We start from the raw sequence: 24530 nt of genomic DNA on the forward strand, positions 1-24530 counted from the left end.
GAATTTATTTCCCTTTCAGACGTAGTACCTAAGTGACTTCAGCCCCGGGCAAATTAAGTATATTGGAAGCTGTTGTCTAGGAAGAATTATCTTGACTTTACTCTTCTAACTCACCAGACATGAAAAATAATGATAGAACTTGACACACAGATTTATTTTAAAAATTAGACTTTGTTATTTGTATAAAGGTTTCAGCTTTTATTAGTACAATTCCCCCTTTTTGTCTTGTTTTTTTTTTTGGTTTTTTTTTTTTGGTTTTTCGAGACAGGGTTTCTCTGTGGTTTTGGAGCCTGTCCTGGAACTAGCTCTTGTAGACCAGGCTGGTCTCGAACTCACAGAGATCCGCCTGCCTCTGCCTCCCAAGTGCTGGGATTAAAGGCGTGCGCCACCACCGCCCGGCCTTTTGTCTTGTTTTTATTTACCCCACCATACCTCCATCTCCCCTCCCCACTTGATTACTCGTGACCTTTTGCTTTAAAATGAAGTTTCTGCTGAGCTACCAATTAAAGCACAGTAGTTATCTCTGTAGGTAGGATAAAACTGATTTACTTCTGGTGGGTGGAGGTTGAGACAGGATTTCTCTGTAACAGTTCTGGCTGTCCTGGAACTTGCTTTGGAGACCAGGTTGGCCTTGAACTCATAGAGATCTGCCTGCCTCTGCCTCCTGGGTTTGCCACCACCTGGCTTCAGTTTTCGTTTCTGAAGACTTAATTGGAGAACTTTAAACGAAGATTAACCTTGCATTAAAAACGCGACAGTTTGAACCGTGTTTTCTGCAGCCTGTTGGGTTAGTAAGTGCCACCTGCCAGGCAGACCTGCTGGGCACCAGGCTTGTGAATCTTGTTTCTGTTAGCGTTCCTACTGCCCTGCTCCTACCATCCCCTGCGGCATCCGCCTGCCCGTTCTTCTCCGGTGGTAAGAATCCGTTACGTTGATGTCCCAAAAGTTCTGAAATTCGAGGGTGAGATTTCAGAAAGTGTCTAGATAGGCATTTGAAACTGCACAGAGCTAATTTCCGTCACTCATGCCGGTGTGTCTTCTTTTCCGCCAGGTACTGCACATCGGTCTCAAACTTCCTGGTGATGGGAGGATTCCAGCTCCTCGCGAAGCCTGCCATGTAAGCGGTCCGCACCTTCCACTCACCCTTCTAACCGCTGTAGAGCACACGTTTGGGGTTTCTGTTTATTTTTTGAGAATCTCATACAAAATATTTTTATTGTATTCTTTGTCCTCCCCAAGCTCCTCTGAGATCCTTCTCCCCAAAACTCACCCAGTTTTCTGTCTTTTTCTCTTTAAAAAGAAAAAAAAATGAAGAAACATGAAGTCAGCTTTGTGTTCAACTGCTTCAGGGGGCCTGCCATGGGGTGTGTAGTTGATGTATCCAGTGTCGCGCCGTTGACTAAAGTGGACTTTCCCTCTCCCAACAGCCATCAGTTGCATATAGCTTCATGGCTAGGGCTGGGACTAGGTTCCGCCTCTCCTTCTCAGGGTTGGGATTTTTGTCTAGTTGGAATCTGCCCAGGTTGTGTGCATGTGGTCACAGTCTCTATGAGCCGATGTGTTTATCAGCCCTGTTAATGTCTGGAAGATGATGTCTCCTTAGAAACATCGTGGCTCTTAAAAATCTTCCTGTCTCCTCTTCTGCATAGGTCCCTAAGCTTTGAGGGGAGGGAGTCATAAAGGCATCCCATTTAGGGTTGAGTGCGCCGAAATCTCTCGCTCTGCACACGGTCCACTCGTGGGTCTCTGTGTTACTGTCTGTTGCAAGAGGAAGCTTCTCTGATGAGGGCTAGCTGTACCAGTCAGTGGGGACAGCAGTGTCAGCAGGAGCTGTCTGTCTTACTGCCGTGTTTACTCAGCAGAATAGGTTTCTCCCAGGGCCTGGGACCCATCTAGTCTCAGGACGGCACCAGATACGGGCTCTGTCTCCTGTGGTGGGCCTTAAGTGTCTGGTTACCCTGTGCCATTGTGCCATTACCGCACCAGGGCATTTCTTGCAGGCCCATCACTATTGTAGCTGGCAGAGTTCATAGCTGACAGAAACTGATGGTTTAGTCTCTTCCTCTGGTGCTGTGTATTGCACCTTCCAATTGAGCAACAGCTCGACTTCTCCATATTCCATGACGTAAATATGTAATGTTTTCAGCAGTAGGGTCTTACTGTCGGGTAACCAGTAACATTGACTGTAACCAGTAACATTAACTCTGAGGACAGGGTACTGTTAGCCCCTGGCTGTCACCAGGTGTAGTTAACTCTGAGGACAGGGTATCGTTAGCCCCTGACTGTCACCAGGTGTAGTTAACTCTGAGGACAGGGTACTGTTAGCCCCTGGCTGTCACCAGGTGTAGTTAACTCTGAGGACAGGGTATCGTTAGCCCCTGGCTGTCACCAGGTGTAGTTAACTCTGAGGACAGGGTACTGTTAGCCCCTGGCTGTCACCAGGTGTAGTTAACTCTGAGGACAGGGTATCCTTAGCCCCTGGCTGTCACCAGGTGTAGTTAACTCTGAGGACAGGGTATCGTTAGCCCCTGGCTGTCACCAGGTGTAGTAGGGTTCTGAAGGAGCACTAAAGTCTAAGATGCAAGATCTGGTCCTTCAGTGCTGGCTTTTGTTAGACCTGACACTGTGGCCAGCTCTTTTCACAGCAGGACGCCTACTTTATTTTCAGCTGAAAGAATGGGAATGTTTTCTCCCTTTGGAAAAGAGCAGATGATGCCTGCTGTGATGGCAGAAAAGGGTCCCTTGCACGGACTACATCTCGCTCCTGGACGAATAAGATCACAACCTCTGATACAACGCACTGCTCTAATAACACAGGCAAACTAAAAGTTCTATATTTTAGTAGAAAATACTTCAGATATTCATTCACCACCCATACTTAACAGGTTTAGTCAGGTGTGTTTTTATTTTCTATGCTAACAGGAGTGCTGACATCTTGGTCTTACTTCTGTTGTCAGTCTGGTCCTTCTTTGTTAACCTTGGCCAGTGTTCAGCAAAGGATTGCACTAGGAGTTCTAACGTGAGTTGAGGTGCCTCCTCTCCTTTGCTGTTTTCTGGAATAGTCTGTATGAGCCAGGAGGAGTCTGTGTCTTGAAGGCTGGGTGGAATCCATCAGCCAAAAAGCAAAATCAAACCTGTGCCCGTCAATGGGAGTGTTTCCTCTGGGGAGTTTTTGAACTGCTGGTTTGGTTCTGTAATGAGTAAGTCAGTCTGGGTCTGTCTCTTACGACTTTAGTCATTTATTTGGAAAATTGTTCGTTTTATCTGTTCCCATTTCGGTAGCATTTCTAGTTTTGTCTTCAGGTGTCTCATCTCATTTCTCCCCACTATTGTTCCCTGCGGTCACTTATTTAAGCCTTTTTATCTTTTGTTTTGGTGAACCAACAAGTTTTACTGGGGTTACTCATAGAAATATGGGTGAGGAGTTACAGGAGCAGAAATGATTCAAAGGCAGCTGCATCACCGTAGCCCACCCCAGCATGGGTGACAGCTCACAGAGCCGGGAACCTGCAGCTCGCTGCACAGCCTGCAGGCAGCTCAGCAGGCTGGAGAGTGACCCTTCCAGTCTAAAACTATTCCAGGCAGAGCTGGTCTGGTCTCCAGAGTCCTCTTTGCAGTGTGACTTGCTTATTCTTGGGAAGAAGGGACCTAGTGAATCTGGTCGGTTTCAGGAACTTCCTAGGGCTCTTCGGAGTTGTTTACGTTCCTGTTTAAGGCGTTTTTCCCTGCAGAATGGAATGTTTCAATCTAAGAGGAAAATGTTATTATACTTCCCCTCTTCTTCCAGCTCTTAGACTCTTCCCCAGTGATCACCGAGTTCAGAGGGATGACTGTAAGTGCCTTCCTCTGGGTAAAAACTCGGCCACCCTGCCCCAGCGGCAGTCACTTGTCCTCAGGAGCTTCACCAGTGTTTATGAGTTGAGGCTGATTCCGTCGGCTATCTGCTCCCCTGACTGGAGTCTACTTTGTTTATTTTAAAAATTATGACGGTCTTGTCAGCAGTTTGCTCCCTTTTAATATTTTCAAAGATTGGGTACTGTTTCTCATTTTAAAATGTTATACTAGCATATATTAATTATACATAATAGTAGCTTAATTACAACATTTACATACCTGTGTAGAAGGTATTTTGATCATATGACCTTCTCTTGCCTTCTTCCCAGTCCCTCTGATTCTTTTCTTTTCCACCTTGTACCCTTCCTCTTTCATGTCTGTTTTCTTTAATATCCCAATGTTTTTGTTAGGGTTGCTTACAGGATCATGGATTAGGAATTATATACTAGGACCGTCATACTAGTGACTACACCACTGAAGAAAATGCCTCTCCCTTTCCTATTAACCATTAACTTCTTGTAAGTCCTTAGGGAAGGGTGGAGACTCCTGTTCTTTATTTCATTAATTCTGCTGTTTCATTAGTGGTCACCCATGAATCTTTCAGATTCATAAATTTAGACAGTTCATTGATTTTTCATTATTATTTTTATAGCACAAGGCTGGCTTCAAGGAGAACTCCTGACCCTCTTGCCTCTGTCTCCCTAGTACTGGGATTACAGGTGTGCACCACCACGCCTGGCTTGTCCTGTTCCTCTAAGTCTAGTTCAGTGGTCAGTGTGTGCTGGCAGTCGAGAGGGAAGGTAGAACTTAGATGTATTGTTAGTTCCACACCAGTGCTCGGAGCAAGGAGCCCTGTTTTCCCACTGTGTCCCTGTTCGGCACAGCTCAGCTCTTGGGACTCTGGGCTGTGAAAGTAACGGAATGGTGCCAATTTATCATTTATCCCCGAAACCGTGGCGTGCTGCATTCATTTCCTAGAACACGAGGAAAGTCTGTTAGCAACCATTTCTATTTAGAGTTGCTGTTGCTACCGTTGCTGTATCCTGCACTTTAAAGTCCTATTTTAGAGGTTAAAAATTATAATTCTGTTACTTACACCTGGGTCACTTTATTGTGCCTGCATTCATTTCCATAACACCAAGGCTGTGCGTTCTGAACAGTTACTGCAGTGAGACTTTCTATGTAATACCGTTCATATTGTTTATCCCAAATGATCAATAAGATCTCGTTTCCCTCTCTTCCAGTGATTTCCTAAATAAAAACCAAGAACTCTTACAAGATTTGTCGGAAGTGAATGATGAGAACACCCAGTTGATGGAAATACTGAACACACTGTTTTTCTTGCCAGTCAGGCGACTTCATAATTACGCCAAGGTTTTGCTGAAGCTCGCCACCTGCTTTGAAGTGGTAGGTTTTCCCGCGTGCCCCCTTGAATACTGGGGAAGCCCAGTATCAGCGTAGGTTGTTTGCATGAAGTCACCGTAAGACGCTGGGCCCCACTAAATTAACACCTATGCATGTCTAATTAAGATTTCCCTCTGTGAGAAAGTGGAGGAGGAAGGATAAGCAGGGCAGAGCAAGCTGTGGGTTCCATTTCCAGTCCGGACCTTATTCAGACCTATTCACCTCGTGAAGTCGTCCAGACTAGAGTGTCTGCTGTGACTGCTCACTCCTTCAGGAAGGTCTCAGTCACATACACTGATGTAGTGTATTTCATATTTTTGTCCCTGTTCTTTGTTTCTTTTTTTTGGTGTGTGGGGGGCATGGCTGTCAAGGCAGCGTTTCACTGTGTAGTACTGGCTGTCCTGGAACTTGTTTTGTAGACCAGGCTGGCCTTGAACTCAGAAATCTGTCTGCCTCTGCCTTCTGAGCACTGGGATTAAAGAACTGCACCTGCCTGGTTTTTCAGTCACTGTTGTGAGCTTGCTCTGTGTTTCTGTTTAACCACCATCAACCCTGGAGAACAGCTGTGATCGTTATAGATGAGTGAGTGGAGGCACAGCTGAGAACAGCTCCCTGTGGACGGACCTGTCTGTCCTACCCAAAGAAACACAGAGACTTAGAGTAATTATAAACTGTTTAGCCTCTTAGCTCAGGCTTATTAACTAGCTCTTACAACTCAAATTAGCCCATAATTCTTATCTGTGTTTAGCCACGTGACTTGGTACCTTTTCTCAGTAAGGTGTTCTCATCTCACTTCCTCTGCGTCTGGCTGGTGCTGTTTCTCTGCCTTTCCTCTTCCCAGAATTTTCCTAGTCTGGTTGCCCCACCTATACTTCCTGGCTACTGGTCGATCAGTGTTTTATTAAATTAATGTGAATGACAGATTTTTGCAGTATACAGGAGCTTTATCCCGCAGCAGCTCTCTTCTCCTGACTACCAGTGTCTACCCCATCCCACGTGCATGGTAGTGGAGTACTCTGACATCGGCCCCCTCTCCCTGGCGCCCTTCAATGGGCCACGGGTGTCCCCAGGCTGAATTTTCCTCCTGGCTTCTGCTATAACACACCTGACCCGCGCAGAGGCTGCAGTGTGTGGATAATGTTTTGTGCTCGTCCCCCTTGTTTATTGGTCTCCAGGCATCTCCAGAATATCAGATGCTGCAGGATTCCAGTTCTTGTTATGAATCTCTTGCTCTCCATCTCGGCAGGAAGAGGAAGGAAGCAGAGTACACGCTGGGCTTCTGGAAGACCTTTCCCGGGAAGATGACGGTAAGCCTGTCCGCTATCGCTGGTCCCACCAGCCAGCCTCTCTCTGCTCCTCCGTTCCTTTAACGGTGGCGTGGCCTTCTGAGAACCAGAGCAGTGAGTGTTTGAGTCCCCATGCATCCCTTGGTTCCTGGGGTCCTGCAGACTCTGCTGCCTTAGGTTTCCTTGCTGCTGTTTCAGGCTCCTCTGGGTTCTAATTTTAGGAAGGGTTTAATGCTGTGATAAGCTCTGACCAGAAGGTCGCCCCAAATACACCTTGAGCCTAGTTTACCCTCCTTTGCGCGTGCATCTGCGTGATGTTGACGGTTCACGGACCACGTGGTTCCTCACAGGACTCCCTGCGGAAGCCGGAGCGCCGACTTCTGTGTGAGAGCAGTAACCGGGCGCTGTCACTGCAGCACGCGGGCAGGTTCTCCGTGAACTGGTTCATCCTCTTCAACGATGCCCTGGTCCACGCTCAGGTAGGCTGGATCCCTAGCAGGCAGTTGTGAGCCATGCCGTGACTGGCTGTGTTGCAAGAGATGTGGTGTTGGGCAATTTCACCGTTCCCTGAATGCCGGTGGGCTCAGAGAATCCGGAAGGAATAGCCTGTGGTACACCCTGACTGTATGGTACAGGCCATGCTGCCGGGCTCTGACCACACAACGTGTTATTGTAGGGAACATTGCTAGCAGCTGTAACATAGTAGTAACAAGCGTTAGTGTTAGCTCTGAGATCACTGGGCAGAAGAAATTTTTCAGCTCTGTTGTTTTTTGGGACTGTCATTATCTCAATTGACTCATAGATAGATTGTTATGTAGTACGTGGAACTCATAGATACATTGTTATGTAGTACGTGGAACTCATAGATACATTGTTATGTAGTACGTGGCTGTCTATGTACTGTCAATTTAGGTTAAGCATTGTGATTTCTTTGTAATTATTGAATAATTGGGTATTGGCTACATTTGAGAGTCTCAGTCTCTCTGTCTCTGTCTGTCTACCTGTCTGTCTCTGTCTCTCCATTGCTAGGGGCTAAATCCAGGACCTCTTAAATATGAAACAGTTCCTCTCTCATTAAGCTACACCATAGCCAAGATTTTATTTTCTAGTTTGAGAATGAGTGTCAGCCATGTGCAGGATCCTTAGAGCAGGGATGGGAAGCCCACCTTAGGTGGCTGTGGAATGGTGTTTGCAGCAGGGATGGTCCCACCACCTGCTCTTAGCCCTCTCAGGGGGCTTGTGTCATGGGGCCCACCTGACCTGGTGACAGGAAGGGACCTAGCAGAGACCCGAGGTTGCCGTGGGCTCCTCACAGATGTGTCCTGTGTTCTCCTTTCCAGTTCTCCACGCATCACGTGTTCCCTTTGGCCACACTGTGGGCAGAGCCACTTTCTGAAGAAGCTGGTAGCGTGTATGTGTGCCTCCTTCTACTCCTCTTCTTTCCTGAAGTGGGATGGTCAGGGAAAAGCGCGGGGACATAGGAAGGTGAAGGTCACGGTGAGCCCCGCTATGGTGACACAGCTCTGCCCTTCTGGATCTCCTCCCTGTGCGGTCTCAGTCTAGAGCAGGAGCAGCTGCGCTCATGGGGAGGGTGGGGAGGGTTCTGCTGTCGGGTGGCAGGTTGCTCTAGCTGCTGGTGTTTGTCCTTGGGGATATTTTAGGAATGGCTTGAAGATAACCACACCTGAAGAACAGTTCACGCTCATCTCCTCAACACCCCAGGAAAAGGTTAGTTCTGCATGGCGTTTCCTTTCAACTTGGCCTTTTATGTTCATAAACAAGAAACACACGTTGTTGTTGCTGCTTCGTTAATAACCGTTAAATCAAAACTAGATTTTTGTCCTTTTGTTCTGTTTTCCTGAAACAGCGACTTGCTGTGTAGCCCTGTCTCGCTTAGAAGTCACGGAATTCTTTCTGCCTTAACCTTTCAAGTACTGGGACTATGGGAGTGAGCCATGGTGCCTGGCTGATCTTTATAATTCATTTTATTTGTTTTTTGTTTTGTTTTGTTTTTAGGTAGCATCTTACTGTGTGGTGCAGGTTGACCTGGAACTCATTGAATAGTCCAGGCTGGCCTGAAACTCTCAGAGAAGCCCTTCTTGCTTTATAAAGTGTGACTTAATTTTAAACCAGTAGCAATAAATTCTAAGAGCTGGCTCCCATAACTCAGTGGGAAAGGTGATGGGTGATAGAAAAGGCGCAGCAGGAAAACTTAGTGCAGTACCTGACGGATTATTGCCCTGTACTTCCTGACGTGGACTCTGTGCCTCTAGACCAAGTGGCTTCGGGCTATCAGCCAAGCCGTGGATCAGGCTTTGAGGGGGACATCCGATTTCCCACCCTATGGAGGCGGCAGCAGTGTTCAGAGGCAGGAACCACCCATCTCAAGAAGTGCCAAGTACACTTTCTACAAGGATCCTCGCCTGAAGGATGCCACTTACGACGGGCGCTGGCTTTCGGGGAAGCCTCACGGCAGGTGAAGAGCTCACCGTCCTTTTCCTGGGGAAGGGGGGTGCAGTCACATTGTGGAGACAGCCTTGTTTATCTGAACCATGACTTGACGGTTGTTCCTTTTGTTTATGCCGTCCAGGGGTGTTCTGAAGTGGCCGGATGGGAAGGTGTATTCTGGCATGTTCAGGAATGGCCTGGAAGATGGGTAAGGAAATTGTGTAAAGTAGCAGATGAATTTGAATCTGGTCTCAAGCTGTTGGCAGTTGGCTTTTCCAGCAAGCGGTGGATTTCTGCTGTGTAGGCGTTAGGGTGCTTTGGGTCCCTGCAGAAGATGAGCTAGGGCAGAATTTATGTGAGTCAGCTGACCCAGCAGTGTCACCGGGACAGAGGACATAGAGAAATGTTATTTCCAGTACTTTTGCAGAAATAGCTTTCTCCCCTCTTGCTGTGTTGAGGATGGACTGTAGGACCTAGGGATTGCTGGACAAGCGCCCTTACCGCTGAGCTGCTGCCTCACACCAGCTTTGAAATAGTTTCAGATTAGCCGAGGGGAGGTGGGGGTGGCTTGGGAGGCAGAGGCAGGTGAATCTCTGTGAGCTTGAGGCCAGGCTGGTCGACAAGAGCTAGTTCCAGGACAGGCTCCAAAGCTACAGAGAAACCCTGTCTTTAAAAGGGAAATCTTTGAAGGGTGCCATGGAAATGACGCTCTGCTGACCTCACTCTTAGATAATTTGTCCTGTTTTCTTTTTCATCACATTCCGTAGTCCATCCACTGTGCATGCGTGTGGGCACGCGTGTGCTGTGTCGCATGTGTGCCCAGAGGACAACTTACTTGGGCAGTCCTCTCCTCCCGCTCTGTGACTACTGAGGGTCTGAACTCAGTTAAATACTTTGTGTCCTGTTAAGAAATTTGTCTTATTGTAAAAAGAAACTTAAAGTGGAGAAGTTAGCATACACGCGTGACAGTGTCACGGTGTGTGGTTTCAAACCCTTCAGTAGGTATCTAGGATGAAAGGAGGATTTGGACCCTCTGTCTTACCCTGCTCACTAGACAGATGCATGAGCTGTGTGTGCCATGACGTCCCCAGGGAGACAGGCTGCAAAGCAGTGACAGAGACGGGAGAGGACTCAGATGCCCGCTCTCCGTTAGCATTAGAGTCAGGCGTCTCACGGTGGCTCGGGAGAGGACACAGGTGCCCTGCTTTCCGTTAGCGTTAGAATCAGGCGTCTCACGGTGGCTCTGGAGAGGACACAGGTGCCCTGCTTTCCGTTAGCATTAGAATCAGGCGTCTCACGGTGGCTCTGGAGAGGACACAGGTGCCCTGCTCTCCGTTAGCGTTAGAGTCAGGCGTCTCACGGTGGCTCGGGAGAGGACTCAGATGCCCTGCTTTCCGTTAGCGTTAGAGTCTGGCATCTCACGGTGGCCAGGGAGCAGGCCTGGGTTCCACTCCCCAGCCTTTGCAGATGGCTTAGCTGGTAGATACGACTTCAGCCAAGACCCACTCACCCCTGTCCTATCTTCTCGTCCTCCTTGCTAAGATGCTTGTTTGTAATCACATGCCAAAGGTGAGCACGTCACTTCTGCATCTTCTTAGGCTTTTCCTTCTCCTTGGCAGATATGGTGAATACAGAATCCCAAACAAGGCCCTGAACAAAGAAGACCATTATGTGGGCCACTGGAAAGAAGGGAAAATGTGTGGCCAAGGGGTCTACAGGTACCGGTGTGCATGGGAAAGGTTGTGGATCTGGTGTTCCCCTTTCACCAAAGCTCTGTGCAGAGGCTTCCTTTAAGCATGCCCTCGTCCACGGCGTGATGATAGTATTATTAAATGTGGCTTGTATCTCCATTTACCTACTGAATAAACCATGACTTTCTATACAAGACTCATCTGAAGTCTAACTTTACTTTTTGCTTGGTTCTAATTTGAACAGAATTTTTTTTGCATTCTTCCTAGTTCATTATTTCATTTCCCATAAGGGACTAAGCACATAATTTTTCATGTTAATGCAGAATATTAATTACATTACCTTTAATGTTTGAGGCTTAGTCCTTCAAACTGAGGGTTTTGGATTGTTTTTTATGCTTATATAAACGAATAATTATAGCCACCCAGAAAAGCGTAGCCTTGTATTTCCTGCAGTTTGTAATGCACGTGTTTATCTCTTCGCCCCTTCCGCCCGCAGCTACGCCTCCGGTGAAGTGTTTGAAGGCTGCTTTCAGGATAACATGCGTCACGGCCATGGTCTCCTCCGCAGTGGAAAACTGACTTCTTCTTCTCCTAGCATGTTCATTGGCCAGTGGGTGATGGATAAGAAGGCAGGATATGGCGTCTTTGATGACATCACCAGGTACAGTGCTCCGCCTCCGTGTGTACAGTGAGAAGATGGTGTTTGTTTTTAATTGTGTGTGTGCTGGTGTGTGTGTGTGTGTGCGCACGCACGCGCATGCACCTGTGTGTATCCATCTATTGCCAAGGGAGGACAGAAGAGGGTGTTGGATACCCTGGGGGTGGGGTTACCAGTGGTTCTGTGAGCTGATGGTGTGGTCACTGGGAGCCGAACTTGGGTCATCTGTAAGAGCATTAATTAATTGCTGAGCCGTCTCTCCAACCCCTCAAATCGTGATGCTTTTATGAAGAACTGAGCATCTTACATCTGATCTTAGCCAGAAGACCAAAAAGCAGTTGACTGAAGCCTCTTAATTTGACAACATTGAGAGGATGTTTCAGCTTGAGGTGTTGGCCCTTAGTGCTGCATGTTTGTAGTCCCAGCTGAGGGAGGCTGAGGCAGGAAGAGCGAGAGTTTGAGACCTGAGTGGGCTACGTAGTGAGACTGAGGTCACTCCACCCAACATGCCAATGAAAAGAAAAAGAGCTTACCATAAGGAAACAGTTGTCAGGAATCTTTTTTTCCCTCTTTTTCAAGAGGGTTTCTCTGTGTAGCCCTGGCTATCCTGGAACTTAGTCTGTAGACCAGGCCGACCTTGAGCTCACAGAGATCCTGCCTCCCGAATGCTGGGATTAAAGGTGTGCACCACCACCACCCAGTCACATTTTAGCTTTTTTGTAGAGATCTGTACTGGCCTGCCCTTAGGGTCCTGACAGCTGCAGCCACTGAGAGCACCTCCTGTGCTCATTCACTATGTTCCCTTTCGAAAGGCGAGCCTTGCCCACCTCCCGCCTCTGTCTTCAGCCGACTGGTCTCTGCCCCCTTTTCTGTCCCCTTTTCTGCCCCTTCTCTCCCTCCAATAAACCTCCCACGTAAGCCCTGTTGTATGCCAAGACTCCTTCCTGCCATTTTTTTTAAATACACCAGTAAGAATCTTCTGAGTTTAAGTGGGTGAAAGTTAAACCTTTTATGACAAATTATTTAAAGCTTGATTCTATTATAGTTTGAATGTGTGCTATTCTTTCTTAATTGCATCTTTTATTTTGAGACCGGGTCACACGGTGTGGCTCTGGCTAGTCTTTATCTCTCAGAGATCTGCCTGCCTCCGCCTCCTGAGTTTTGGGCTTTAAGGTACACTCCACCATACCTGATTTAATGAGATATTTTAATGCTATCAAGGAAGTATATAGAGCGTACTCAGTCTGTTGGGTAGAACACAGTGTCAGATCGCTGTGCGAATACTGCTCTGACTGAGATGTCTTTTGCATCACACTGTCTTGTCTGAAGAGGTGGCGTGAACTACACTGGCTAGCTGCGGCAGCTCGACCAGGGCGTAGCTCGGCCCCTGTAAGAATAGCTCTGTAAGATAGCTCTGTAAGAATAGCTCTGTAAGAATAGCTCTCTCCACTCTGTCCTGCTCTCATTCCATTGCCATCCTTCTTCCTTATTTCTGTACAGGGGAGAGAAGTACATGGGGATGTGGCAGGATGATGTGTGCCAAGGAAACGGGGTGGTAGTTACCCAGTTTGGGTTGTATTACGAAGGCAACTTCCACCTGAATAAGATGGCGGTGAGTGGGCTGTGCCTGCGTGGTTCGCGTTGACTTTTAGAATCTCCCACGTCCCTGATGTTTAAAGTCTTTCCATTACTGTTTTCTTTTGTTTTGGCTGCTTGGAGGTGAGGCCTCACTCTGTAACCCGGGCCAGTCTGGGTCACTGTATAACTTAACTGCCTGCTTCTGCTTCCTGATCTGGAGTATCTGACCAGAGGCTTTGGGGGCGTGACTTCTCCGATTGTGTTGTGACTTGTGCTTCTCCACTCAGGGAAATGGAGTTTTGCTTTCAGAAGATGACACCATCTACGAAGGAGAATTTTCCGACGACTGGACCCTCAGTGGAAAGGTCAGGAAGCAACCTGGTTCTTTCTTCACAGGCTCTCACTTCTTCTTCTTGACTTTAAATTTTTTAAAGAGACTAAACTTCTTCTTGTGCATTAATATCTAATTGCCTCAGCACCTTTTCCCATTAAATGTCGGAACTCCTTGGCTGTAAACTCCCTAAGGAGTCAAGGATAAACTTAGCTGCTGGTCTTCCTCCTCCTCCGTCTCCCGTGTTGGGGAGTGCACCATGGTGCTCGACTTCACTTGGATGTAGTGCATACATATTTTCCCCTCAATGCTTGATTTCATGTTGCGCCAACACCTGTTCTGATCCCTCTCGTGTTAAGGTTAATTTGTTCCCCATCCTAGTTTTCTGAGATAAGATTTTCAGACTAGGGACTTAGGCGCTTTAGAGTTTTCTGAGACAGACATCAGCAGCCATGGCTTTGACCACGGCTTCAGCAGCAGCCTGTGAGTGGAATTCAGTGCGTTTCACCCCACTAAGAAGAATCCCGTTTTCCTGTGGATATTTTTCCTTTTACCCCTGAGTTGTTTTCATACATTCTCCCTGGGCATGTGCATGCACGCATCTTTTGTTTATCAGACTGGCAAAGGACAAATTAAAAAGGAAAGTGTTAAGTATTTAGTATTTTTACTCTTAATTTTGTAGTTTTTACACTTTTCTAACCCCACTTCTCTTTCACTTCACCCAGGGCACACTGACCATGCCAAATGGAGACTACATTGAAGGTTATTTCAATGGAGAATGGGGGTCTGGGATAAAGATCACCGGAACCTACTTCAAACCTAGCCTGTACGAGAGTGATAAAGACAAGCCCAAAGCCTTGTGAGTACTCACCCTGGGGTAATTCCTGGGTGTTCTGAGTTGTCTTGTTTTCATCAAAGTAGGTTAATATTTTAAAGCAAGCTCAAGTTTTACAATTGTCCTTTTTAAATAAGCTGTAGCTTCTATAAATTGCCAACTGCCTCCAGTATAGATAGCTACATCTGTAGTCCTGACTGAAGGCAAAGGTGGTTCAGAGGTGCAGGTATGGAAACGCGCACACACACACACACACACACACACACACACTCTCCAGTAAAGCCTGCATCAGTGAGGAAAAGGCAGAATCTAAGTATAATTTTTCTCTCGAGTTTTGGGTTGTCTTTTCCCTATTGATTGCATCTTAAGCTTTGGGTTCTTTGTTTTTTGCGCCCCCTTACTGTGTATCCCTGGCTGGCCCTGGACTCAGTCCCCCTGCCTCAGACTCCTGAGGACCAGGCCGACAGCTGTGCACTGCACACAGTTGTTGGTGTTTACTGCTGTCAAGGCAGGGGACCTGGGAGAAATGGATAAATGATAATGGGGCGAGCTAAAGTCTCATGCAATAGTCAACTTTATTCAGATATCAGACAGTTTATACCAGGGGTTCTCAACCCACGTCCCGACCCCTTTATCAAAGCCTCTGTCTCCAAAAACATTCATATTATAGCTCATAACAGTAGCAAAATTACAGTCATAAAGTAGCAGTAGAAACAATTTTATGATTGGGGTCACCACAACATGAGGAATTGTTTTAAAGGGTCACCATCTTAGGAAGGCTGACAAACACTGGTTTATATTCCGAGGGTTCAGAACGGTTTCATGACTAAAGTGTATGGTCACAAGGACGAGCTGCACATGGCAGACCAGCTAGCTGCACGTGGGAAGACTGCAGAGTCTTGTAAACAAACAGCAATAACCCGAACCGTGTGGCGTGCACTCACTCCTGTGTGCTGCACCTGGGGGGAGCACTAAAACACCCGGGAAGTGTCATGTTTGGAAGAAACTGAGGTCACAAGAGGTCTTATCCCTGGAGTGTCCTCGCCAGCACTCAGGATTCTCACAGGATCCCGTTCTTGGACCATGTTCGCACATTTTGCTTTCATTTCAGATTCTCTGTTCCAATGAGAACTCACTGCATTTTCTGTCCATGTTGACTTTGTTGTTGTTGTTTTATTTGTATTTTTAGAAACCCGTATGTAATACATTTCATAATTCTTGTAAAATGTTTGAAGTATAGAAAACCATTGTTTTATCAAGAGTCTATTTCCCAAAGTCAGTTCTATAGAAGTGTGGACATCAGATCAATACTGTTGTGTGTAACAATCCAAGTATATTAGTATCTGGTAAACAAACACTTATTAAAGTAAATCCCTTCTAAATCTTCCTCCAGCGTTTTTAAGATAGAACTCCCTCTGGTGTATTGGCAGTTTGGCTCACAAAGCGTTTTGAATTGTGTATAATTTTTATCCTTGGGGATGACTTTTCACAAACTCTGGTGAAGCAAAGGCTGGTGTGGCTTCCTTAGCAGGAAGCTGGGAAACCTGGCGGTGGCTGCGGATGAAAAGTGGAGAGCCGTGTTCGACGAGTGCTGGCACCAGCTGGGCTGTGAGAGCCCAGGCCAAGGGGAGGTGTGGAAGGCGTGGGACAACATTGCCGTGGCCCTGACCACCAGTCGCCGGCAGCACAGGGACAGGTGAGCAGACGTCTGGCAGCCCGTGGCAGAGCCCCTGGCAGAGCGTGTTAAGTCAGAAACTTGAAACCAGGCAGCAGTTGGGTTTGTGTATCCAGCTGCAAATGTAATGTCTAATATGGTTTGAAAGTCCGTGGGAGGGGGGCAGCACTGCCACTCAGAGCGCATTGTGGGTAGCTTGGTCTGCTCTGTCCCTAGCAGGAGAATGCCATTTGGAAGGAAGGGAAGCGTGTTTTATATTTTGAACTTGGAACTGAATTCATTATCAGTCACGGCTAAATCATAGAAGGCTCTCTGGGGAAAGGTGTGGTATGGCCTGCCAGCTTAGGGCAAAAGACATAAAGAAGAACCAGATTTGCAGGGCAGAGGTGGTGCTTGCGTTTAATCCCAGTACTCAGGAGGCAGAGGCAGGCAGATCTCTGAGTTTGAGACCAGCCTGGTCCACAGAGTGAGTTCCAGGACAGCCAGGGCTACACAGAAAAAACCCTCTCTGGGTGGGTGGATGGGTGGGGTGACCTGAAAATGGATGAGTGGGTGAATAAGGACCACATTCAAGTTTTAGATTTGAAATGTACAGTAACCCAAAGAACTCAGCATGGGCTCAGGAGCAGAACTGAGGCGCTGATGGAAGAGACAGTGAACTTGGGAGTAGGTCAGCAGGAACCAGCTGCTCCTAGCAACACAGGTGAAACCTGGCTGGGGTGGGGGTGACCAGAGCCTGGAGAACTGGTGGTTTCAGTGTACTACTTAGAATTCTAGAAGAGAAGAACTAAGAGACGACTCTTGTGCTCCCCCAGAGGACTGACGTTAAAAACAACCAACAAACAAAAACCCAGAATTCTACAAAAGAAGAAATGATAATGATACGGGCGGAAAAATTTTTGAAGCATTAATGACTGAGAAAGGCTTGTAGTTTGTAAAGACATGAACCTGTAAATTTAAGAAATTGAGCAAATTCTTGGGAAGAGAAGTCCGAGGTAGTCACATTCAGAGGCATCACTTTCATAGTGAAAGAGAAAGATCTTGAAGCGGGGCTAGAGAAGAGTGTGGATCGCACGCAGGGCTAGAGAAGAGAGTGGATCACATGCAGGGCTAGAGAAAAGTGGGGCTCATACGCAGGGCTAGAGAAGAGAGTGGCTCATATGCAGGGCACCACAGGGGCTGCCAGCATTTCCCAAACACTGAAAGAAAATCGCAGATGAACTTTTCGTTCATCTTGCCCCTTTCCCCTTCCTCTTCTTGGTTTCTCCATCTGCCTCTCTTCTCCTTTCCCAATGTCCACAAGCACTGCTGAGCATTTAAACGGAATCTCTAGTTCCAGAAGCAGCGTTGTTCCTTTGCTGTGAAATATCGAGCAGTGCTTGCTCTGATCTTTGTTCATAACCGCACACATTTGATCTTCCAACAGTTAGTTTTGTGCTACTTTTCATTTGCATCTGTTAGTTGCTTTCCAATATCCGCAATTAAAGAGAATTCAAGTTTTGACTTCAACAGACAATGATACTATGTATATATGTGAGGAAGGTAAACTAGAGTGGAGTTGCATGGGCTTCCTGCACCAATGGGCCCTGCAGTTACCCATGCTCCTTGCTGTGGGCAGAGGCCTTGCTTCTCTCGCCCATCTTCATCTCGTTCTTTGCTCGTTCATTTATTATTTTTAGCTCTTCCCTTATTTTCTTCTCATTGGCAAGACTGGCACCAGCTTTCATTTCAGGTACATGTTAAGGATTGCCCAGTACTGCGCCTTCAGTTGGACAGTGTACAGTTTTCACGGTTCCTTACAGTAATGAAGTAATGTCAAATGCTGTCTTGAGTAGATTTATGTAACAGCATGTCAGCCACCTTGAGTACATCAGGTCTGCGCTGGGTCAGCGGACGCTCAGGGTAGCAGGTCAGCCACCGTGAGCAAGATGGGTCTGTGCAAGAGGCTCCCCTTTCTCCTCAGTTGGCGACTCTACGATGCTTTGCTTTCTCATGTGAGATGCTGGGCTCTCCTCCTCTCTCCGCAGTCCGGAAATCCTAAGCCGTTCACAGACTCAGACGCTAGAGAGTTTGGAGTACATTCCTCAGCATGTTGGCGCCTTCTCTGTGGAGAAGTACGACGACATCAGAAAGTATTTAATCAAGGTAAACAAGTCAAACGACCTCGCTTCTGTGAGTTAATCACGAAAGGCTGTAGGTAAGCTGGGTGTGGTCACACACACCTGAAACCTCAGCACGCTAGAGGACCAGACAAGACCGTCTGCTAACCTGAAGCCAGCCTAAGCTATGAAACCCTCTTAGCCCCACTTCACCTCCAAAACAAACAGAATCATTATTCAAATGTTAACCTAATCTTGGTTTTACTTTCTCTGTTTTGTTTGCTAAATCTTTGACTTTTTGAAAACGTTGTCTCTGTTGTCTCACTGTAGCCCAGGTTGACCTTGAACTCAGGGCATTCCTCCGCCAGCCTCCCGAAAGCTGAGCTTATGGCTGTAGCCACTATAGGTTATTGGCTCTGACTGGTTTTGTAATCAACAGGTGATAATTATATTTTTGTGGGAACAGTATGATATTTCAGTATACTTACATATTGATCATTTCAGGACACTGAGATGTCTTTGTGATGAAAATCCAAATCCTTTCTTCTGTTTGTTTTGAGCTATACTGTATTGTTAACCATAATTCTCCCACTGTAACAAACACCAGCACTAATTTTTCCATAGTAGAAAACTGTTTAGCCATAAAAAAGGACAATATGAAATTCCTGATGTGTAATACTATTACAGGAAAGATTCCAACATTTTAAACTAACAAAAGTCAGCCAGCCACAGTGATACATTTCTGTAATTTTAGCCCTTGAGAAGCTAAGGCAGCAGGATAATAAGTTTGAGGCCAACTTGAGCTACACACCAAGACCCTGTGTCCAAAACAGGTGTTGAGTAGGTGCTGGAGGGACGGCTCAACATTCAAGGGCAGAGAACCCGAGTCTGTCCCCAACGCCCACATCAGGCAGCTCACAACTGCCTATAACTCCGGCTCCCAGGCTTTTGCAGCTTTGACCTCTGTGAGCTCCTGTACTCAGAAGCACACACATAGTTTAAAAAAAAATCTTTAAAATACGTAAAAAGGAAAGCAAAAGTAAAACAGGTCACAAAATGTATGTGGAATGTTGCCCTGAAGGAAAGCCACAGTGTGAGGCCTGTCCCACAGCCGCAGTGGGCATTCAAACCGCAGCTCCCTACGGTTCTCCCTACAGTTCGGATAGGCCCGGTAGTTAGAAAGCTACTTTTTCCTGACCCCAGTTCAACTCCTGCTGTTGCGACGGGTTTATTGTGGGCTGGTTTCTGCTGCTGTTGCCCTTGCTGCCTATTGACCAGCGCCCTTGCTCCTGCTGCCCAGGCCTGTGACACCCCTCTGCACCCACTGGGCAGGCTTGTGGAGACCCTGGTGGCGGTGTACAGAATGACATACGTGGGCGTGGGGGCCAACCGCCGGTTACTGCAGGAAGCTGTGAAGGAGATCAAGTCCTATCTCAAGCGCATCTTCCAGCTTGTGAGGTAAGAGCGCTGGTGTTTGAAAACTCCAGACTGATCTGCTAACCCAGCGTTGTGCGATGCCTGTTTCCCCTTTCTCACACAGGAAGTAGTCACTGAGAAGATGGTTTTATGCCGCAGATTCTTCAGCAGATTAAATAATGGAAGTACATTTCTAACATGTTCATGCTCATACATTTAAAACGATGAGCCTAGCCATTGACACTCCTGCCTCATTAGTGTTCTCAGTCATTAAATGTCACTGAAGGTGAAAACAAATACATGTGTGGTTTCCAAGTCTAATTTGGTGTAAAATAGAGCAGTGTTATTCATATTGAACTTCTATGCTAAATTGTATCTCCAAACCCTAAGCACAGGACAGACAGCTGACTGTAAAGTTGGGACCCTCAACAGCAGCTCTGTCTGTACTGAGTGCTCCAGTCTCTAACCAAGATAACACTGAAAAGTGAAAACGGCCCTGGTATCGTTCAGCTTACGAGCCAGGGCAAGGAAGAGTAGATAACACGTGCGGTGTGCCAACAAGATTAGTGCTCGAAGGAACACTAAGGAAGGGTGATGAGCTGGGCTAGAGGAGAGGCTGTCTGATTCTGGACGCCTGAGCAGAGACCAGGAGAAGCAGTTAGATGAACCAATAACTGTCATCCAGAGGACAGATTCGGGCAGCAACAACTTGGAGCTTGGAAGTGGGTTTTAAACCAACAAATGAGTTCTCTATTGAGTCACCTAGGAATTTGCCCCAGAAGCTTCCTTGTGTCGCCAAGCACCTTTGGACTGTGTGGGTGGGGAGGGAGCAGGTTATCTGGACGGGATCACTGCATGGGCGTGTTGCTGTGCCCACTTTAGCCAGAAATCAGAAAGCAGCCACTTTAACTTTCCTTCCCTGCTTAATAAAGGATCTTTCTGTGAAAAGGGGTGTTTGGGTGTGGCTGGTCTGGAAGGGGACCTCGCTGTGCAGTTCCCTTTACAGCCACTCCATCCCGTTCTGTAGGGTGGTGCATCATTTGAGAGTCTCGGGGCTGAAAGAGTTGGTTAATGGTGGATTTTTGACTTCATAGGCCCTTAGATAGCTCAGCTGCTAGAAACTGATATTTACTTTTTTCAGCTGTTCTGGACATAGGTCTGTTTTCAATTATTGCTTAGGTTCTTATTTCCTGAGCTTCCTGAAGAGGGCAGCACAATCCCTCTGTCTGCTCCTCCGCCCACTGGAAGGAGGTCCTTCTGCACTGGGAAGTCAGATTCCGGATCCGGATCCGAGTCCCCAGAGCCAGGGTGAGTGGGCTTGGTGAGGTGGTTGGAGGGTTAGGGAGAGGGCTGCGTGATTCCCAGCTCCACATTTCTTCAGTGGCCCTCTAAGGTTCCTGGCCACTGTCCAGGAAGGAGCAGCCACACAGAGCCAGGCATGAAGGCTGCTAAGTTAGGTGACCCTGCAAAAGCAGCCTCAAGATGGAAACAAAGGAGATTTTCAGTTTGATTTCCAGACATCCGATAGAATTGACACTTGGTCTCAGACAGTCAGCTCCACGTGTGTAGAATTGACATGGTCTGAGACAGTCAGCTCCACGTGTGTAGAATTGACATGGTCTGAGACAGTCAGCTCCACGTGTGTAGAATTGACATGGTCTGAGACAGTCAGCTCCGCGCGTGTGGAGCAGCACTCAGCGGGTCCTGGGAGCCGTGTTGTCTAGGAAGGGAAGTGCCGTCTCCTAACGCCCCTGCCTCCCCTCAGGTATGTAGTAACAAGTTCTGGCTTGCTGCTCCCTGTGCTGCTGCCTCGCCTCTACCCCCCTCTCTTCATGCTCTATGCCCTGGACAATGACCGAGAGGAGGACATTTACTGGGAATGTGTGCTCCGACTAAACAAGCAACCGGACCTCCCTCTCCTGGGCTTCCTCGGGGTGCAGAGGTCGGTACCGAACTGAAAATTGGGTACTGCCGAGAAGTTCTTGGCGTGTGTGTGTGTGTGTGTGTGTGTGTGTGTGTGTGTGTGTGTGGTTTCCCAGCCTGCTCATGGTCTCATTTCTGAGAGTGCTCACAGATGGTTATGAAGCTGCTCATCTGTCTGTACATGTTCATTATCATCTATGAACTAGATAACTCATCTCACCTAATAGAGATGCATGATTTCCGTTCCTATTCCTTAGAAAAAGTCAGCTACTTTAAATCTTTGGTGGTCCTTACCACTTTTTCCTTCTCTCACTTGCAGTTTAGAATTTCAGATCCTAAACGTTTTCTCTTTCTCAGACCCTTGTTTGTTGCTCTAGGGAATCACACGATCATCCTATCTAGAGTAGTGGAGAAGATGACCCAAGCCACCCAAGGGTTGTGTGTTCATGCTGTAAAAAGGTGCATACACGTATACTGAGAAGCTTTTTTTAATTGAGTGATTTAGTGATAAAGATGTGACAGGAGTAGATGGAGGAAATACCCCGGGCTGCAGTCTGAGGGCTTTGGAATACAGACGCCAAGCTCTTGGGATGCAGTAGATGCCGTTGTCAACATAAAAACCACAGCTCTCGTCTTACATATTTAACTAGGTTACCCCAAACCCCGTCTTCCAACATGGAAGCAGTTTTACAGGGTCACAAAGACCCAGGGAGACAGGGGCATTAGCTATACTGTAGACCCAAGATGCTGTCTAGTGACAGTCTTAGCTCTTGGATTGGTGAGATAGTATTCTGCTAAGTTAATACCGTCTAAGAGATTCTTTACTTACTATCACGTTGTTCTGAGTTAATACTTTGTAAGAGGTTTTTATTTATTATCATAAGGGGTTTTCTTTTTCAGATACAGAGTGGGGCCACAAATGGCTATTCCGGAAGGCTGAGACTAGTCCAGGATAAAGTGATTGGTCTCTGAACCCCCAGAGTTCAGTGTTTCTGTAGTACCAAAATCCAGTCAGTCCCTCAGGCTCTGCAGCTGCAAACTAGCCACAGCTAGGCACAGCTTCTTTTCAGGAATTTTCATTCACACTATTAAATCATTTCCAGACTCTTTATTAAACCTAGGAAAAACGTAAATAAAAACATGAAACCCAGAACCAATTTGTAGAGAAGTTACTTTTAATGGGAACAGGGAAACCAAGATAATGATCCCCCTTTTTAAAAAGAGGGTATACCTACCAAAATGACTTATTTTTGCTTTCAAAATTTGTAGGAAATTTTGGCCAGCAACCTTGTCAATCCTCGGGGAGAGCAAAAAGGTAAAGCCGACTTTAGTTTCTCAGCAAGCATGCTTGTCCTCGCTGTAAAGCCGACTTTAGCTTCTCACCAAGCACGCTTGTCCTTGCTGTGAGGTGTCCATTTTACATGCGTGTAGTCATGTTAATGTTGACTTTCCCCAGCAAACTGGGTCCTCCCACGGGATCCCTCGTTTTCTTGGTGCAGAAGATGCCCCTCTTCTCTGACAGTCCTTCTCCTCACACAGGTTTTGGCCACCACAAAGGATGCTTGTTTTGCCTCTGCCGTGGAATGCCTCCAGCAGATCAGGTAAAGTCGGGCATTGTTGCAGAGCCACGCCATCACAGTGGTGGTCCGTCCATGGCGAGGAGAAAGAACGTGTCCCCCACCCCTTTCTCGCCAATATTTTTTCCAGACAAGATCTGGCTGTGTCCTTTTCCTCTCCACTCCTAGAGGATGTGAGAATTCTTGGGAAGATCACAAGCTCTCTTTGTAAACATCCAGGCTGTTTTGCTCTAAAATGTCCTTGTGTTTTCAAGGAGCCGAGAGCTTTATCTGTGTACCCCTCTCATCAGCCAAATGGAACTTAACCAACTTCCGATTCAGACAAGAGATCCCTTTGATCCTGTGGGCCAGAGGAAACATTCTGACAGCTGGAGGCCTCATGGCCGGGCGCTGTAGGATTACAGAGGCCTCCCCGCCACACTGTGGTTGCCTGTTGTGTCTGATCCGAGGCATGCGAGACCCGAGAGGGACTATTTCTTAAAAATGGCTAGAGATGGCTTTACTGGGGAAATCTTAGGGTGTCTCTACACTTTGTCTCCACAACAGCACAACATTTACTCCGTCAGACAAGCTCAAGGTCATTCAGCAGACCTTCGAGGAGATCTCCCAGAGTGTCCTGGCCTCCCTGCAGGAGGACTTCCTGTGGTCCATGGATGACTTGTTCCCTGTCTTCTTGTATGTGGTGCTACGGGCCAGGTATACAGGCATTTCTATGTAGTCTGGCTCCGTTTGTGGTTTCCCAAGTCTGCCCTTTGCTTCTCTTGAATTGGTGATAGCAGGGTGCTACGCTAGAGTAGAATTTCACTTCTCTGAACCCAGGCCACACTGGCAGTGTTTCTCAGCCTGGGGGTTGCAACCCCTGTGGGGGTCAGACGACCCTTTCATAAGAGTTACATTCTGACTCATAGCAGTGGCAGAAGTACAGTTATGAAGTAACAATGAGATAAGTTTATGGTTGGGGTCACCACGACATGAGCTGTGCTGAAGGCTGAGAACCTTTGCCCTCTGGTCCTGTCTCTGCGTGAGGCTGTTCTTTCTTTGCTCTATGGTTCTGTCTCTGTGTGAGGTTCTTCTTTCTCTGCCCTATGGTCCTGTCTCTGTGTAAGGCTGTTCTTTCTCTGCTCTATGGTCCTGTCTCTGTATAAGGCTGTTATTCTCTGCCATTATCAGTTGATTCCAAAGGAACGTTCACTTGAAGCAGAATGAACTCCCACCTCTTTCTCTCTGGCCAGGATTAGGAATTTAGGCTCTGAAGTCCACCTCATTGAGGACCTGATGGACCCCTATCTCCAGCACGGCGAGCAAGGCATAATGTTCACCACCCTGAAGGTGAGTGGAGACAGGTTTTAATCTCAGTCTGCCCTTCATTCACCGTCTTATAAACCATTTAGTAGCTGCTTTTCCTTCCCTTCTTTCTTTCGGGGGGAGGGGGTGTTGTTTTGAGAACAGGGTCTCCTCTACAGCTCAGCCCAGCCTGGAGCTCCTAGTGGCCTTTCTGTCAATGCTTACTAAAGGCTGCAATGGAAGGCTGAGCCCTGTGCCTGACACGCTGACTTCTTTATGGAAAAACTCAGGGTAGACTTTATTTTTTTCTTTTATTGAAAATAGATTTTTTTTCCTGATTATGGCGCTTGCTTTGCCTCTGCAGTAAAACAATCTGATTATGGTCTGCCCCCCCATAATCCTCCCCACTCCCACCTACCCTCCCATCCATACCCACAACCCTTTCTGTCTCTTGTTAGAAATCAGACAGGCCTCTAGGGAATAATAATAAA

The 24530-nt window shown here is 47.2% G+C and overlaps 1 protein-coding gene across 4 annotated transcripts in view; it reads left to right on the top strand.

The window, feature by feature from the left end:
• Als2 (alsin Rho guanine nucleotide exchange factor ALS2) overlaps nucleotides 1-24530 on the top strand; it is a 57315-nt gene that overhangs the window by 30404 nt on the left and 2381 nt on the right. For 2 of the 4 annotated variants that reach the window (XM_057758869.1, XM_057758870.1), the window contains exons 12-33: nucleotides 1052-1117; nucleotides 5079-5241; nucleotides 6414-6545; nucleotides 6875-7003; nucleotides 7865-7935; nucleotides 8186-8252; nucleotides 8798-9000; nucleotides 9115-9180; nucleotides 10592-10690; nucleotides 11160-11324; nucleotides 12822-12933; nucleotides 13187-13264; nucleotides 13956-14089; nucleotides 15594-15761; nucleotides 17768-17885; nucleotides 19140-19297; nucleotides 20435-20563; nucleotides 21021-21197; nucleotides 22448-22493; nucleotides 22718-22779; nucleotides 23302-23451; nucleotides 23988-24084. In XM_057758869.1, coding sequence (XP_057614852.1) covers nucleotides 1052-1117; nucleotides 5079-5241; nucleotides 6414-6545; nucleotides 6875-7003; nucleotides 7865-7935; nucleotides 8186-8252; nucleotides 8798-9000; nucleotides 9115-9180; nucleotides 10592-10690; nucleotides 11160-11324; nucleotides 12822-12933; nucleotides 13187-13264; nucleotides 13956-14089; nucleotides 15594-15761; nucleotides 17768-17885; nucleotides 19140-19297; nucleotides 20435-20563; nucleotides 21021-21197; nucleotides 22448-22493; nucleotides 22718-22779; nucleotides 23302-23451; nucleotides 23988-24084 — 2590 coding nt within the window. Of the gene's footprint in view, nucleotides 1-1051; nucleotides 1118-5078; nucleotides 5242-6413; nucleotides 6546-6874; nucleotides 7004-7864; nucleotides 7936-8185; nucleotides 8253-8797; nucleotides 9001-9114; nucleotides 9181-10591; nucleotides 10691-11159; nucleotides 11325-12821; nucleotides 12934-13186; nucleotides 13265-13955; nucleotides 14090-15593; nucleotides 15762-17767; nucleotides 17886-19139; nucleotides 19298-20434; nucleotides 20564-21020; nucleotides 21198-22447; nucleotides 22494-22717; nucleotides 22780-23301; nucleotides 23452-23987; nucleotides 24085-24530 lie in introns of those variants that run through there. The other 2 variants (XM_057758871.1, XR_009056403.1) reach the window with 2 other exon arrangements.

The sequence above is a fragment of the Chionomys nivalis genome, chromosome 26, assembly GCF_950005125.1.
Source record: "Chionomys nivalis chromosome 26, mChiNiv1.1, whole genome shotgun sequence".
Classification (NCBI taxonomy): Eukaryota; Metazoa; Chordata; class Mammalia; order Rodentia; family Cricetidae; genus Chionomys; species Chionomys nivalis.